The 18,266-nt window shown below is 46.5% G+C and overlaps 1 protein-coding gene across 4 annotated transcripts in view; it reads left to right on the top strand.

Annotated features, from left to right (window-relative positions):
- Nucleotides 1-18,266, top strand: part of LOC135216709 (coronin-7-like) — a 502,494-nt gene that overhangs the window by 16,392 nt on the left and 467,836 nt on the right. For all 4 annotated transcript variants that reach the window (XM_064252162.1, XM_064252161.1, XM_064252160.1 and 1 more), the window contains exon 2: nt 15,830-15,998. In XM_064252162.1, coding sequence (XP_064108232.1) covers nt 15,839-15,998 — 160 coding nt within the window. In that variant the 5' untranslated portion in view covers nt 15,830-15,838. The remainder of the gene's footprint in view (nt 1-15,829; nt 15,999-18,266) is intronic.

The following is an 18,266-nucleotide window of genomic DNA, read 5'->3' as shown; positions in this document are numbered from 1 at the left end:
ACAGTATTTTGCATGCCTCCAGCAGGTTAGCTGGGAAAAAGAGGCATATGGTACAAGACGGGGGAGGATATGGTATCGCTCTCCCTTCTACAACAGAGGCAGATTTTTCGACGTTAGTTGACGCTTCAAGGCGTCCAAGTCTTAATTCTGCTCGTATCACATGGAGTATTTCAGAACTGAATCATCTCCTCAAGGGACTTTTCCATGTATTGGAAGTCTTCAACTTCTTAGATTGGGTCCCTCGGGGTGATGTCCAAGAAAGCTCACGATTCACAGGGAATCGAACCTGAAGCCCTGTTATGCGTTTTGTCTTGCATCGACAAGCGGTACAGGATGGATCTTTTGAAGTCTCTTCATTATTTGGAGCAGGTCTTTTGAAGAAAAGGACGGTGTATGGCGCCTTCTTAACAAAGGCAGTCTCGCATGCTCAGAGGGCAGCTCTACTGTATGCACCTCTGTCTGACTATTTGTTCCCTTCTCAGTTAGTGAAGGACGTGGCTCACTCTTTAACTGAGAAGGCGACGCAGGATCTTCTGACGCAGTCGGCTAGGAAGAAGAAACCTGCTTTAGTTTCTGACAAGAAAGAACCTAGCTCTTCTATGCAGCCCTTTCGAGGTGGTCCGATCTCCAGACCTCCCGCAAGAAGGAAGGCTCCAGAGAAGAGAGGTATGTCCGCCTTTCGTCCCTTTAAAAAGGGAAAAGGGAAAATGAAAACATTTCTCCTCCAAGCACCAGTAGGTGCCAGGCTCCTGGGATTCGTGGAGGCCTGGACACTGATAGACGCAGACGCGTCTTCATGAATATCATAAGGAAGGATATCGTATCCCTTTCCTGAATACTCCTCCCCTAACGTCAATACCAAGGGAACTATCAGCCAAGTACAAGGACCCTGTGCTGAGGGATACCCTTCGATCGATGGTGGAACAAATGTGGGACAAGAGTGCAATAGAACTAGTACTGGATCAAAACTCCCCGGGGTTTTACAATCGCCTTTTTCTAGTGGCGAAAGCCTCGGGAGGCTGGAGACCAGTACTAGACGTCAGCGCTCTGAACAAATTTGTTCAGAAGGAGAAGTTCTCCATGGAGACTTCTGCTTCAGTCCTAGCGTCATTACGACAAGGAGATTGGATGGTGTCCTCTAGATCTCCAGGACGCCTACTTTCACGTCCCGATCCACCCTTCGTCGAAGAAGTACCTCCGTTTCATGACGGGGGGAAGGATCTTTCAGTTCAGAGCCTTGTGTTTCGGCCTGTCCACAGCTCCTCAGGTCTTCACAAGCCTGATGAGGATGTGGCGAGATTTCTTCATCTCAAAGAGTGAATGTCTCTATGTATCTAGACGACTGGCTCATCAGGGCCAGATCGGAGAGACAGTGCTTGGAGGACCTAAAGTTAACTCTGGATTTGACCAAGGCGTTGGGATTGCTTGTGAACCTCGAGAAGTCTCAACTGACCCCCAGACAAGACCTAGTCTATCTGGGGATTCGGATGGATTCTCGGGGTTTTCGAGTTTTTCCTTCGCAAGAGAGAACCGCAAAAGGTTTGAGGATAATCTCTCTCTTCTTAGAGAAGCAACAAACGTCAGCGAGGGAATGGTTGAGCCTTCTGGGGACGCTTTCCTCGCTGGAACAGTTCTTCCCACTAGGAAGACTTCATATCCGTCCACTTCAATTCTTCCTCAAGAAGTCTTGGAGCTGGAAAACCGGACAACTGTCGGACGTTTTTTCCCATTCCAGTGGAGATAAAGGCACACCTACAGTGGTGGTTGCTACCTCTGGAAGAGAACAAAGGGTCTCTCTAAGAACACAGAACCCAGACCTAGTGTTGTTCTCCGACGCGTCGGAGACGGGTTGGGGAGCGACATTAGGCTCAGAGGAAGTGTCAGGCACCTGGGAACCAGCACAGGTGTCTGGCACATAAACTGCAAAGAGCTCTTCGCCGTACACCTGGCCTTGAAGAGCCTAGAACCTCTGGTGAGAGACAAGGTAGTGCAAGTAAACGTGGACAACACCACCGCACTTGCCTACATTCGGAAACAGGAGGGACACACTCCTCGTTCCTTTACGAACTCACGAGGGACCTATTACTTTGGACGTCTCACAGGAACATCTCCCTGCTGACAAGGTTCGTACAGGGAGTAAGGAATGTGAGGGCGGACAGGCTCAGCAGGAGGAACCAGGTCCTTCATACAGAATGGACTCTGCACGAGGAAGTGTGTCTCGATCTCTGGTCTCTGTGGGGAACTCCTCATGTGGATCTCTTCGCAACATACATTTTACACAATCAACTTACCTGTCAGATATATACATAGCTAAGACTCCGTCGTCCCCGACAGAAATTCAAATTTCGCGCCACTCGCTACAGGTAGTCAGGTGACCTACCGGCCTGCCCTGGGCGGCAGGACTAGGAAACCATCCCCGTTTTCTATCATATTTTCTCTGTCGCCGGTGGTATCAACATTGTTGTTATTACCTCCTGACTTAGATTCATTTTCAACATTTGATCAACGTTTTTTCGGCTTTTTGGTGACGTATTTGGATCGTGTTTTGGCATTCGCTACTGTGGACTGTTTTTGGAATAACTCTTTTGGATTTTTCTCAGTATGTCTGATTCTAATGTGAGTGTGAGAATGTGTGTGAATGTAGGCTGCAGGGTGAGGATACCGAAGGCTTCGGTTGATCCTCACACTGTATGCCGTAAATGTAGGGGGGTCCAGTGTTCTGCTATTAATACTTGTAAGGAATGCGAGGGATTGAATGCAGAAGAGTGGAAGACTTTGACTTCTTATTGAAGAAGTTAGAGAGGGATAGAGTTAGACGACTGAAAGGTGTGAGTTCAAGACCTATTGAGCCTTTCACGGATAAATTCTAATCCTACGGAATGTATAATTCTCCCTATATATCTCATTCTCAGAGTGCTTTTTCGGATTCGGCATCGGAATCGCCAATCTGAAGGCTACTATTAGAGACATGAAGTCCAAGATGGCTGACTCCAAAGGTAAGGCTAGTGAGAGTGAACATTTCAGTGAAGTGAGTTCTCCCAGTGTTGTGGAGGGGGCGTTTGATCGTCCCTGCGACGCTCCCAGGCCTAGACCTCTTCCAAGCTCACATGCCCAGAGGAGAAGGAAAGTCGAAAGCCTTAAGGGGGTCGTGGGGAATCCCCAACGGTCAGAGTTCCTCAGCTAGCTCTGCTTCATGGCAGCCAGCTCAAGGGCGCTATAGGAAAAGCGTCCTTCGCGAGTGTTTCTCGTCCTCTCCCTCTCCCTCACCTAAACGAGGGTGGAAGGAGTCGAACTTATCGAGACCGCTGAAGCGTCATATGAAGCAAGACATTGATTCGAGTCCAGAGCGCTTCTCGGATGACGCCCCGTCTGCTATTAAGAAAGCGAAGGTGGCGTCAGCGTCACCTGACGCTTACGAGGAAGTACCCCATCAGGCTTCTTCCCCGAGTGATGACGAGAGACGTCATGCACTAGACGTGGGAGAAGCGTCAAGAAAGATCATCATGGCGGTTCAGGAACAACTGTCATCTCTTGTGGGAGTTTTAGCGCCCCGTCGAAGGACGTGACGCTTCCAATTAAGAAGTCGCGTCCTCTCGCACCTGCTCGAAGGAACGGGGGCTGACGAGAGTGTTGTAAGACAAGAGAAACGAAAGACGTCTTTTAGAAGTGAAGCGTCATTTCAAGCGGATCTTAGACGTGACGCTCCGTCCAAGATTGTGACGCCGAGTAGGAAGCCCTTAGAGAGCGAAGCGTCTTCCAGACGCGAAGCGTCATCAAGACGTCAACAAGAGACGTCATAAACATGACGCTCGGAGAGCGGGAAGCGTCATACAAGACGTCTTCTAAAGCGCAAGAGAAGCCGCAGGTTGTGACGCCTTCCAAGTCGATCAAAACGGGAAAAAAGAAAGACTTTCATTCCCTTAGCCCCTCTCCTATCAGGAGTTTGTCTCCTCCAGAAGAGGAAAGTTCAGAAAGGAGAACGGAAACTCAGATTTATCCAGAGTTGGAGGAACTCGGATGATGACGATCATGGAAGAGAGGGCTTGTCCAACTATAAGGTGTTGACTACCCTGCTTCTGGAGGAATACGGAGACGAGTTGACTCCGGCTGCTCCTCCTTCTCCGCGCTCGCTCTTTTCGAGTGCGAAGGCGAAGAAGCCCTCGTCTTTTCTGAAGATGAAGCCCACCATCTCGATGAAGCGGGCTTTACACGCCTTAGACTCCTGGATGAAGTCGAAGAAAGACTTAGTCAGGACAGTATTTTGCATGCCTCCAGCAAGGTTAGCTGGGAAAAGAGGACATATGGTACAAGACGGGGGAGGATATGGGTATCGCTCTCCCTTCTACAACAGAGGCAGATTTTTCGACGTTAGTTGACGCTTCAAGGCGTCCAAGTCTTAATTCTGCTCGTATCACATGGAGTATTTCAGAACTGGATCATCTCCTCAAGGGACTTTTCCATGTATTGGAAGTCTTCAACTTCTTAGATTGGTCCCTTGGGGTGATGTCCAAGAAAGCTCACGATTCACAGGGAATCGAACCTGAAGCCCTGTTATGCGTTTTGTCTTGCATCGACAAAGCGGTACAGGATGGATCTTTTGAAGTCTCTTCATTATTTGGAGCAGGTCTTTTGAAGAAAAGGACGGTGTATGGCGCCTTCTTAACAAAGGCAGTCTCGCATGCTCAGAGGGCAGCTCTACTGTATGCACCTCTGTCTGCCTCTTTGTTCCCTTCTCAGTTAGTGAAGGACGTGGCTCACTCTTTAACTGAGAAGGCGACGCAGGATCTTCTGACGCAGTCGGCTAGGAGAAAAGAAACCTGCTTTAGTTTCTGACAAGAACAAAGAACCTAGCTCTTCTATGCAGCCCTTTCGAGGTGGTCCGATCTCCAGACCTCCCGCAAGAAGGAAGGCTCCAGAGAAGAGAGGTAGGTCCGCCTTTCGTCCCTTTAAAAAGGGAAAATGAAACATTTTCTCCTCCAAGCACCAGTAGGTGCCAGGCTCCTGGGATTCGTGGAGGCCTGGACACTGATAGACGCAGACGCGTCTTCATTGAATATCATAAGGAAGGGATATCGTATCCCTTTCCTGAATACTCCTCCCCTAACGTCAATACTAAGGGAAACTATCCACCAAGTACAAGGACCCTGTGCTGAGGGATACTCTTCGATCGATGGTGGAACAAATGTGGGACAAGAGTGCAATAGAACTAGTACTGGATCAAAACTCCCCGGGGTTTTACAATCGCCTTTTTCTAGTGGCGAAAGCCTCGGGAGGCTGGAGACCAGTACTAGACGTCAGCGCTCTGAACAAATTTGTTCAGAAGGAGAAGTTCTCCATGGAGACTTCTGCTTCAGTCCTAGCGTCATTACGACAAGGAGATTGGATGGTGTCTCTAGATCTCCAGGACGCCTACTTTCACGTCCCGATCCACCCTTCGTCGAAGAAGTACCTCCGTTTCATGACGGGGGGAAGGATCTTTCAGTTCAGAGCCTTGTGTTTCGGCCTGTCCACAGCTCCTCAGGTCTTCACAAGCCTGATGAGGAATGTGGCGAGATTTCTTCATCTCAAAGGAGTGAATGTCTCTATGTATCTAGACGACTGGCTCATCAGGGCCAGATCGGAGAGACAGTGCTTGGAGGACCTAAAGTTAACTCTGGATTGACCAAGGCGTTGGGATTGCTTGTGAACCTCGAGAAGTCTCAACTGACCCGACCCCAGACAAGACCTAGTCTATCTGGGGGATTCGATGGATTCTCGGGGTTTTCGAGTTTTTCCTTCGCAAGAGAGAACCGCAAAAGGTTTGAGGATAATCTCTCTCTTCTTAGAGAAACAACAAACGTCAGCGAGGGAATGGTTGAGCCTTCTGTGGGGACGCTTTCCTCGCTGGAACAGTTCTTCCCACTAGGAAGACTTCATATCCGTCCACTTCAATTCTTCCTCAAGAAGTCTTGGAGCTGGAAAACCGGACAACTGTCGGACGTTTTTCCCATTCCAGTGGAGATAAAGGCACACCTACAGTGGTGGTTGCTACCTCTGGAAGAGAACAAAGGGATCTCTCTAAGAACACAGAACCCAGACCTAGTGTTGTTCTCCGACGCGTCGGAGACGGTTGGGGAGCGACATTAGGCTCAGAGGAAGTGTCAGGCACCTGGGAACCAGCACAGGTGTCCTGGCACATAAACTGCAAAGAGCTCTTCGCCGTACACCTGGCCTTGAAGAGCCTAGAACCTCTTGGTGAGAGACAAGGTAGTGCAAGTAAACGTGGACAACACCACCGCACTTGCCTACATTCGGAAACAGGGAGGGACACACTCCTCGTTCCTTTACGAACTCACGAGGGACCTATTACTTTGGACGTCTCACAGGAACATCTCCCTGCTGACAAGGTTCGTACAGGGAGTAAGGAATGTGAGGGCGGACAGGCTCAGCAGGAGGAACCAGGTCCTTCATACAGAATGGACTCTGCACGAGGAAGTGTGTCTCGATCTCTGGTCTCTGTGGGGAACTCCTCATGTGGATCTCTTCGCAACATACATTTCAAAAAGGCTCCCAGTGTTTTGCTCGGTCGTGGAAGATCCAAGAGCGATTATGGTAGACGCCTTCCTGCTAAACTGGTCTCGAGTGGACGTTTACGCTTTCCCCCATTCAAATCCTGGGGTTAGTAATGAAAAAGTTTGTGGCGTCAAAAGAGACGAGGATGACATTAATAGCCCCCTTTTGGCCGGCCCAGGAATGGTTCACGGAGGTGGTAGAGTGGATCGTAGACTTTCCAAGATCCCTACCAGGAAGGACGGATCTTCTCAAACAACCACACTTCAAGAGGTACCATCAAAACCTCCCCGCTCTCGCTCTGACTGCCTTTCGACTATCGAAAGACTTGTCAGAGCGAGAGGCTTTTCTCGCGAAGTGGCAAGCGCGATCGCAGAGCTCGCAGAACCTCCACTAACGAAAGTTATACCAGTACGAAGTGGGAGGTCTTTAGAAGGTGGTGTAGAGCCAAGAAGTTGTTCCTCCTCCTCTACCTCTATAGCGGAAATTGCTGATTTCTTGCTATTCCTGAGAGTAAAATCTCATCTAGCCGTATCCACAATAAAGGGATACAGAAGTATGCTCTCGGCTGTATTCAGGAACAGAGGATTAGATCTGGCAAATAACAAATGATCTCCACGATCTCATAAGATCTTTTGAGACTTCAAAGTCTAAGGAACCAGTACCTCCGAACTGGAACTTGGACGTAGTCCTCAAATATCTGTCTTCGGATAGATTCGAGCCTCCGCATCTGGCATCATTTAGAGACATAACTAGAAAATGCCTATTCCTTTTATCATTAGCGACAGCAAAAAGAATTAGTGAGTTACAAGCTCTGCAGGTAAAGTAGGATTCAAGGGAGACTCGGCTATTTGCTCGTTTAAGACCCTGTTTTTTAGCGAAAAACGAGAATCCCACGAATCCCTGGCCTAGGTCATTCGAAGTCAAAGGAATGTCGAGTCTCGTAGTCAGAGAAGCAGAGAGGTCTCTATGCCCTGTTAGAGCTCTGAAGTTCTATCTTCAGAGGAAGCGTCAGTTGGGAGGCTCTAGACAAGGTCTTTGGTGCGCGGTAAAAGACCCCACAAAGACTGATGTCCAAGAATGCTCTAGCGTTCTTTGTAAGAAACGTCATTACGGACACTCATAAGGTCTGTCCTGACGAACAATTACAACTACTGAGAGTAAAAGCTCATGAAGTAAGAGCGGTTGCGACGTCTCTCGCGTTTTATAAGAATATGTCGCTTAAAAACATTATAGATACGACATATTGGAGATGCAACTCAGTATTTGCATCTCATTACTTGAAAGACGTGCGTGTGACGTATGAGAAGTGCTTTTCTCTAGGTCCTATCGTATCGGCAGATACGATTCTGGGTACGGGAGCCGACACCAATCCTTAAATGTATATACTTTTCTTCTGTTTGGATATGATCGAATCTCTTCGAACAATGGAGGACTTAGGCTAGCACGGGCGGCCGTCTATGTTGTTCAGTAAGAGAATTCTTGTCATATCAATTAGTTGAGTATAATTTTTTTTTGAAAATTATGTATGTGTGCGTAGTGGTTTTGAGTTACGGTTGTTGTGACGAGTTCGGGGATAACTCGTAACAATCTTTAGTTCTAACATATGGTTAGGATCAGGTGGTCGGGATTGGTTGTGTGCTCCTTCATAAGGTGTATTGTCATATAAGTGGATCAGCACCCATTGACAAAGTCCTTTTAGGCTCTGCTGAGTAAGTGGGTAAGACCCCATCGGCAGACCCACAAGAACTCTTGGCCATAGATCACATATCTCGCTAAAGTTTCTTGAGGTGATGCAGACTACTGGGCAAACACCCACGAAGTCTACCACCTATCAGGTAGGAACCAAGGTTTTATTTATACCTACAACATATGTTGTTTACCTGTCTATTCCATATAGTAGCTGTCTCTTACCCTCCACCGAAGGGTGCCAATCAGCTATGTATATATCTGACAGGTAAGTTGATTGTATGAAAATGATATTGTTATGTTACAATAAAGTTTCATACATACTTACCTGGCAGATATATACAATTAAAGGCCCACCCAGCCTCCCCGCAGGAGACAGGTGGAAGAGAGAAAATATGATAGAAAACGGGGATGGTTCCTAGTCCTGCCGCCCAGGCAGGCCGGTAGATCACCTGACCTACTGTAGCGAGTGGCGCGAAATTTGAATTTCTGTCGGGGACGACGGAGTCTTAGCTATGTATATATCTGCCAGGTAAGTATGTATGAAACTTTATTGTAACATAACAATATCATTTCAAAAAGGCTCCCAGTGTTTTGCTCGGTCGTGGAAGATCCAAGAGCGATTATGGTAGACGCCTTCCTGCTAAACTGGTCTCGAGTGGACGTTTACGCTTTTCCCCCATTCAAAATCCTGGGGTTAGTAATGAAAAAGTTTGTGGCGTCAAAAGAGACGAGGATGACATTAATAGCCCCCTTTTGGCCGGCCCAGGAATGGTTCACGGAGGTGGTAGAGTGGATCGTAGACTTTCCAAGATCCCTACCAGGAAGGACGGATCTTCTCAAACAACCCACACTTTCAAGAGTACCATCAAAAAACCTACCCCGCTCTCGCTCTGACTGCCTTTCGACTATCGAAAGACTTGTCAGAGCGAGAGGCTTTTCTCGCGAAGTGGCAAGCGCGATCGCGAGAGCTCGCAGAACCTCCACTACGAAAGTATACCAGTCGAAGTGGGAGGTCTTTAGAAGGTGGTGTAGAGCCAAGAAGTTGTCCTCCTCCTCTACCTCTATAGCGGAAATTGCTGATTTCTTGCTATTCCTGAGAGTAAAATCTCATCTAGCCGTATCCACAATAAAGGGATACAGAGTATGCTCTCGGCTGTATTCAGGAACAGAGGATTAGATCTGGCAAATAACAAAGATCTCCACGATCTCATAAGATCTTTTGAGACTTTCAAAGTCTAAGGAACCAGTACCTCCGAACTGGAACTTGGACGTAGTCCTCAAATATCTGTCTTCGGATAGATTCGAGCCTCCGCATCTGCATCATTTAGAGACATAACTAGAAAATGCCTATTCCTTTTATCATTAGCGACAGCAAAAAGAATTAGTGAGTTACAAGCTCTGCAGGATAAAGTAGGATTCAAGGGAGACTCGGCTATTTGCTCGTTTAAGACCCTGTTTTTTTAGACGAAAAACGAGAATCCCACGAATCCCTGGCCTAGGTCATTCGAAGTCAAAGGAATGTCGAGTCTCGTAGGCAGAGAAGCAGAGAGGTCTCTATGCCCTGTTAGAGCTCTGAAGTTCTATCTTCAGAGGAAGCGTCAGTTGGGAGGCTCTAGACAAGGTCTTTGGTGCGCGGTAAAAGACCCCACAAGACTGATGTCCAAGAATGCTCTAGCGTTCTTTGTAAGAAACGTCATTACGGACGCTCATAAGGTCTGTCCTGACGAACAATTACAACTACTGAGAGTAAAAGCTCATGAAGTAAGAGCGGTTGCGACGTCTCTCGCGCTTTTTATAAGAATATGTCGCTTAAAAACATTATAGATACGACATATTGGAGATGCAACTCAGTATTTGCATCTCATTACTTGAAAGACGTGCGTGTGACGTATGAGAAGTGCTTTTCTCTAGGTCCTATCGTATCGGCAGATACGATTCTGGGTACGGGAGCCGACACCAATCCTTAAATGTATATACTTTTCTTCTGTTTGGATATGATCGAATCTCTTCGAACAATGGAGGACTTAGGCTAGCACGGGCGGCCGTCTATGTTGTTCAGTAAGAGAATTCTTGTCATATCCAATTAGTTGAGTATAATTTTTTTTTGAAAATTATGTATGTGTGCGTAGTGGTTTTGAGTTACGGTTGTTGTGACGAGTTCGGGGATAACTCGTAACAATCTTTAGTTCTAACATATGGTTAGGATCAGGTGGTCGGGTATTGTTGTGTGCTCCTTCATAAGGTGTATTGTCATATAAGTGGATCAGCACCCATTGACAAAGTCCTTTTAGGCTCTGCTGAGTAATGGGTAAGACCCCATCGGCAGACCCACAAGAACTCTTGGCCATAGATCACATATCTCGCTAAAGTTTCTTGAGGTGATGCAGACTACTGGGCAAACACCCACGAAGTCTACCACCTATCAGGTAGGAACCAAGGTTTTATTTATACCTACAACATATGTTGTTTACCTGTCTATTCCATATAGTAGCTGTCTCTTACCCTCCACCGAAGGGTGCCAATCAGCTATGTATATATCTGACAGGTAAGTTGATTGTATGAAAATGATATTGTTATGTTACAATAAAGTTTCATACATACTTACCTGGCAGATATATACAATTAAAGGCCCACCCAGCCTCCCCGCAGGAGACAGGTGGAAGAGAGAAAATATGATAGAAAACGGGGATGGTTCCTAGTCCTGCCGCCCACAGGCGGCCGGTAGATCACCTGACCTACCTGTAGCGAGTGGCGCGAAATTTGAATTTCTGTCGGGGACGACGGAGTCTTAGCTATGTATATATCTGCCAGGTAAGTATGTATGAAACTTTATTGTAACATAACAATATCATATTTTGGAAGTCTTTAATTTCCTAGACTGGTCCCTTGGGGTGATGTCAAAGAAAGCCCATGACTCGGAAGGTCTAGACCCCGAAGTCATTCTTAGTATACTGTCATGTATTGACAAGGCGGTACAAGACGGATCGGGAGAAGTCTCCTCCCTCTTTGGAGCGGTACTCCTTAAGAAGAGGATTATATTTAGTGCTTTTCTAACCAAGGCTGTTTCACACTCACAGAGAGCAGCCCTGGTTTTCGCTCCCATGTCAGACTTTTTGTTTCCTTCTCAGTTAGTGAAGGACATTTCTCGCTCACTGACTGAGAAGGCGACACAAGATCTTCTCCTTCAGACTGCAAGGAAGAAAAGACCCCCTGTTGCGGTTGAGAAGAAAGGACCTTCTTCTACTGTTCAGCCCTTTCGAGGAGGCCCTCCCTCCAGAGCTCCCTCAAAAAGGAGAGGCCCTGAGAGGAGAGGTAGACCTGCTTTCTGTTCCTTTAAGAAAGGGAAATGAGATAGCCAGCCTCCAAACACCAGTAGGTGCCAGGCTACTCGAATTTGCAGACGCCTGGACACTCATAAACTCGGACGCCTCGTCAATGTCAATAATCAGGAAGGGATATCTTATCCCCTTCCAGGACAGTCCTCCCCTAACGACTATTCCGCGGGAACTGTCAGCCAGATACAGGGACCCTGTACTGAGAGATACTCTTCGTCTGATGGTGGATCAAATGTGGGACAAAAGAGCTATAGAATTAGTACTGGATCAAAACTCTCCGGGTTTTTACAATCGTCTTTTTCTGGTCGCAAAAGCCTCGGGGGGCTGGAGACCGGTACTAGATGTCAGCGCTCTAAACAAGTTTGTTCTAAAGGAGAAGTTCTCTATGGAGACTTCGGCCTCAGTCCTTGCGGCTTTACGACAAGGAGATTGGATGGTGTCTCTGGATCTCCAGGATGCTTATTTTCATGTCCCGATTCACCCTTCTTCAAAGAAGTACCTCCGTTTCATGACGGGGGGAAGGATCTTTCAGTTCAGGGCCTTGTGTTTCGGCCTGTCCACAGCTCCTCAGGTCTTCACAAACCTGATGAAGAATGTGGCGAGGTTTCTTCACCTCAAAGGCGTCAACATCTCTCTGTATCTGGACGATTGGCTCATCAGGGCCAGAACAGAGAGACAGTGTTTGGAGGACCTTACTTTGACCCTAAACCTGATAAAGTCATTGGGACTACTCGTGAACCTCGAGAAGTCACAGCTGATCCCCAGACAGAACTTAGTCTATCTGGGGATTCAGATGGATTCTCGGGGTTTTCGAGTATTTTCTTCGCAAGAGAGAATCGTGAGAGGCTTGGAGAAAGTCTCTCTCTTCTTAGGGAAAGAACGAACTTCGGCGAGGGAATGGTTAAGCCTTCTAGGGACCCTTTCCTCGCTCAAACAGTTCTTTCCTCTAGGAAGACTTCATCTTCGTCCTCTTCAGTTCTTCCTAAGGAGATCATGGAATTGGAAAACTCTCTCCGACAGTTTTCTCCTTCCAATGGAAATGAAACCACACCTGGAATGGTGGTTGTCCCCTCTAAAAGAGAACAAGGGAATTTCTCTGGAAGTTCCGAACCCAAGCCGAGTGTTATATTCAGACGCATCGGAGAAGGGTTGGGGAGCAACACTAGGACCGAGAGAAGTGTCAGGCACCTGGAAGGCAGCACAGGTGTCCTGGCACATAAATTGCAAAGAACTTCTAGCAGTACACTTGGCTCTAAAGTTCTTCGAACCATTTGTGACAAACAGTGTGGTCCAAGTGAACGTGGACAACACTACCGCTCTTTCCTACATTCGGAAACAAGGAGGAACACACTCCTTGTTCCTATACGAAATAGTAAGAGATCTGCTACTTTGGACCTCCCAGAGGAACATCTCCCTCCTAACGAGATTTGTTCAGGGAACAAGGAACGTCAGGGCAGACAGGCTGAGCAGGAGAAGCCAGGTCCTTCACACGGAGTGGACCCTTCACTCAGAAGTGTGTCAGAGTCTTTGGTCTCTTTGGGGCACTCCTCATGTAGACCTGTTTGCCACATTCCTTTCCAAAAGGCTGGAAGTCTTTTGCTCAGTGGTGGAAGACCCAAGAGCTCTCGTGGTCGACGCCTTCCTGCTAGATTGGTCTCGTGTAGACGTGTACGCTTTTCCCCCTTTCAAAATCCTGGGGCAAGTATTGAAAAAGTTTGTAACGTCCAACGGAACAAGAATGACCCTGATAGCCCCCTTTTGGCCAGCACAGGATTGGTTCGCAGAGGTGCTGGAGTGGACAGTAGACTTCCCCAGATCCCTTCCAAGAAGGATGGATCTTCTCAGACAGCCACACTTCGAGAGGTATCATTAAAACCTCCCCGCTCTCACTCTGACTGCCTTTCGACTATCGAAAGACTTGTCAGAGCGAGAGGGTTTTCTCACAAGGCTGCAAGCGCTATCGCTAGAGCCCGCAGAGCTTCCACTAGACGAGTCTATCAGTCTAAGTGGGAGGTTTTTAGAAGGTGGTGTAAGTCTAAGAAGTTGTCCTCCTCCAGTACCTCTGTAACCGAAATCGCTGATTTCCTTTTGTTCCTGAGAGAGGACTCTCACTTGTCTGTATCTACTATAAAAGGATACAGAAGCATGCTTTCGGCAGTCTTCAGAAATAGAGGCCTAGAGCTTGCTGACAATAAAGATCTACACGATCTTATTAGATCATTTGAAACCACAAAGTCTAGAGAACCAGCTCCTCCCAGCTGGAACCTTGATGTGGTTCTCAAGTTCCTTTCGTCTGAAAGATTCGAGCCTCCTCATTTAGCTTTGTTTAGGGATTTAACAAGGAAATACTTGTTTCTCTTATCTCTGGCAACAGCCAAAAGAATTTGTGAACTTCATGCCCTAGAAGATGAAGTCAGATTCAACAGAGACTCGGCCTTCTGCTCGTTTAGAACACTTTTTCTAGCGAAAAACGAAAACCCCTCGAATCCCTGGCCCAAGAGATTCGAGATTAAAGGCTTATCAAGTCTCGTTGGTAGAGAAGCAGAAAGGTCTCTTTGCCCTGTAAGAGCCCTGAAGTTCTACTTGCACAGGAAGAAACAAATGGGAGGCTCTAGACAAGGTCTTTGGTGTTCGATTAAAGACCCCACAAGAATCATGTCAAAGAATGCGTTAGCTTTCTTCGTAAGGAGCGTCATTACAGATGCTCACAAGTTCTGTCCTGACGACTCTTTTCCACTCTTAAGAGTGAAGGCTCATGAAGTGAGAGCAGTGGCGACGTCTCTCGCTTTTCAGAAGAATATGTCGCTAAAGAAAATCCTTGATACGACATATTGGAGGTGCAACTCGGTATTTGCATCTCACTATCTGAAAGACGTTCGCGTGACCTACGAGAAATGTTTTTCTCTGGGTCCATTCGTATCGGCGGATACGATACTGGGTACGGGAGGCAAAACAACCAATCCTTAACTTTGTAGCATACCTTCTACTAGATATGTTCTAGATTTCTGCTGACAAAGAGGGCTTGATGCTGCACAGGCGGCCAGTCACTTTTGTTCAGTAAGGAACTCTTGTGATATCTTTTTGGAGGAGTATGGTAAAAAAAAATTTTGGAATTTTATGTATGTATGCGTATTGTGTTTTCGAGTTATGGTTGTTGTAATGAGTTTGGGGATAACTCAGAACAATTCTTTATACTAACATGGTGGTTAGGATCAGGTGGTCGGGATTGGTTGTGTGCTCCTTCATAAGGTGTATTGTCATAGAAGTGGTCCAGTACCCATTGACAAAGTCCTTTCAGGCTCTGCCGAGTAAGCGGTTCATACCCCATCGGCAGACCCACAAGAACTCTTAGCCATAGATCACATATCTCGCTAAAGTCTTGAGGTGATGCAGACTACCGGGCAACAGCCACGAAGTCTACCACCTATCAGGTAGGAACCAAGGTTTTTCTTTTATACCTACAACATATGTTGTTTACCTGTCTATTACATATTAGCTGTCTCTTACCCTCCACCAAAGGGTGCCAATCAGCTAAGTATATATCTGACAGGTAAGTTGATTGTATGAAAATGATATTGTTATGATACAATAAAGTTTCATACATACTTACCTGGCAGATATATACGATTAATGGCCCACCCAGCCTCCCCGCAGGAGACAGGTGGAAGAGAGAAAATATGATAGAAAACGGGAATGGTTCCTAGTCCTGCCACCCAGGGCAGGCCGGTAGATCACCTGACCTACCTGTAGCGAGTGGCGCGAAATTTGAATTTCTGTCGGGGACGACGGAGTCTTAGCTATGTATATATCTGCCAGGTAAGTATGTATGAAACTTTATTGTATCATAGCAATATCATTTTTTTTCATTTCTGATGGTTGCATACTAAATTTCAGCCAATGACAAAAAAAGGAGCCAAAAATGAACTCTTAATCTTGAAAACTAAGCGTGCTGTGATTTTTTGAAAAAAATATTTATCCGCTTCCGCGCTCACTCTGAAACGCCTCCGGCACACGGGAGACAATTTTTTTTTTACCGCTTCGGCGTAAGAGGGTTAATCAAGAATTTAACGGCCTCATTCCAGCCTACACTGAAAGTAATCCCTAATGTAAAGGACCTCAGGTTTGTATAGTCAGGAAAAATACAATTTACTTTTAAGAAATTGATATAAAGATTTTCAGTATTCCATATATAATGTAACACAGCTTGAACTAGCAATGAATTCTAATATAGTATGTATAATGGTTTCCTGCAGGGTGGCAATATGGCGTGGCGGTTCAAGGTTAGCAAATACAAGAATGCTGCACCAATAGTGCCCAAGAAAGAAGATTGGGTGAATGATATTAAAGTGGGTGCCCCACAGTCATGTGGCAATCATGTGAAAGCATCTGCAGCTTTCATTGCCTTTAATGTGGAAAATAGAGGTAAAGTAACACTATATTATAATTTATAATGTCTTATTTTTGGCTATGGTTAAAAGGCAACAAATTTTAAAGGTGATAAATCAAAATGGAGTTTTGATATGTATTATTATTCAGTGATATTACAATGTAACATGATTTTTTCATATGCAGTAGTATATAGTTTAATGATAACCATGTTTGACAAAATAAATAAAAGAATAAAGTATTTTAATATAATTTTTGCATAAAAGATGTACAAAACCATATGCCACCATTGATTTATTGAGGAGAGAAGAAGAGGGAGGATATTACTGTATGTATGTAAAAGCAATAACATTTTATGTATGCAACTTACCAAGTAGTTACATAGCTATAGTTTCTAAAACCGTCGGCAGCTAGAATTTTTGAAATTCGCGGAAGCTCTAGTTTGTTTTGGTCAGGTGATACCCCCCACCCACTATCGGGGGAGTGAGGAACCAACACTGTCTGAAAATCAGCTGTTTCTGCCGGCTGGTACTTTCACACAGTTTCAGTAGTCAGCGGAATTTTTGGAAGTCTTTGCCGTCGCTCATTGTTGAAGTTATTTGGTGAAGTACTCTGAATATTGGAAGTTTTGTTTTCGGTGATAGCTATTTAGGAATTGAAATAGTTTTAAATATCTTTGCACCGAAATTCACTAGTTTTGAATTGGTCTACATAATGTCAGACACTAGTTCATCTGGGATTAGGTATTGTAGTAAAGGCTGCAATACTAGGATTGCTAAAGTGGGTAATGATCCACATTCAGTTTGCACAGGTTGTAGGGGACAGACTTGTACACCAGATCAAACTTGTGGGGAGTGTATTAATTGGGATCAAAGAACTTGGAAGATCTTGACTAGTTACACGAACAAGTTAGAGAGGGATAAAAAGAGAAAAGCAGCTTCTAGAGTTAAAGCAAAAAGCTTAATTAGTCAGGAATTGTCTTATGATAATTTGACTCTTTCTGAACCTTCCCCTCCACCTGTCATTCCCAGTCCCAATCTTGGCTCTCTCACACCCGTACCTGATACTGTGGCCAATTTAGAGGCAAGAGTCGATCAGAAATTTTCAATCATGCTCCAAGCAATGGAGAAATTAGGAGCGTCCGTGAAAACCCTAATGAACAAGGTAAGTGGTGAAGTGAGTGCAAGTGTAAGTGTGGTGGAGGAGGTGGCTGTTCGGCACACTGATTCACCTAGGCAAAGGTCACTGTCAAACTCCCCAGAACCTGGGAGGAGGCATACTGGTAGCCCAAGGGAGGTTAGTGGGGTCTGCCCACGAGCAGTCGCCCCCTCAGGCGATTCTGTTGACAAATCCCAGATCGCAACAGAGCGCCATTGGAAAGGCGTCTCTAAAGGAGTACCGCTGTCGTCTAGTGCTTCCAGCTCCGGGGAGTCCTCTCCTAGGCGCCAGTGGCGATTCCATGACGAGTCCCGTCCATTGAAAAGGAGGGCTCGTAAGTTGTCTCCCTCTCCAGTCCCCTGTAAAAAGGCTAGCCCTTTACGGAAAGAACAGCCTTCGTGTAGTTTTTGGGACTCTCCAGAGAGATTCTCTCAGGATACGGCAGGAGAGGGACGTCGTAGTGAGAGGATCACATCCTCTTAAGTTGAAGTCGTCGTCAAGAAAGTCTTCCTCTAGCAGACGTTCAGAGGTGAAGAGTACGGGGAAGAGTAGACTTCCGGAGATGTCTTCAGCACTGGTCCACACCTGAAATACTGAAGGACAGGTAAGACTACCATCAGTCCCTCCTGTAATTCTCAAGACTCCTGGGAGACATCTTCAGCGTTTGGAGTATGAGAACCCACCGACTCCTGAGCGCCCACCGGCGCCACAGTTTGCCCGCACGCCAGAGCAGCCTTTGGCGCCCGGAATTTCCGCAGTGACGCTAGAACAACCTTTAGCTCCCGAGCGTCCACTAGCTCCCAAGCGCCCACTAGCTTCCGAGAATCCACGAGCACCCGAGCGCCCACTAGCGCCGGAGCATCCGCTAGCGCCCGAGCGCCCACTAGCGCCCGAGCATCCACAGTGCACAGAGGGACCAGTCTGAAGCGCTCAGACAGTCTATGTCATCAATTTCAGCTTTGGGCCTACCGATAGGACCTCAGGTGATGGCTGCCCTCGATCCTTCTCTGTCAGCCATCCAGAATAAGTTACACAGCATTTTGGGCTTTATTCAATCTGCGGCACCCCCTATCCAACCTGTAGAGACCTTATCACCTATTTCTTCTGCCGAAGAAGAAGAGAAAGGAGAAGAGGAGGATAAAGAGT

The sequence above is a fragment of the Macrobrachium nipponense genome, chromosome 6, assembly GCF_015104395.2.
Source record: "Macrobrachium nipponense isolate FS-2020 chromosome 6, ASM1510439v2, whole genome shotgun sequence".
NCBI lineage: Eukaryota > Metazoa > Arthropoda > Malacostraca > Decapoda > Palaemonidae > Macrobrachium > Macrobrachium nipponense.
Note: the sequence above shows the minus strand (reverse complement) of the source record. Positions and strands in the feature narration are given on the sequence as shown.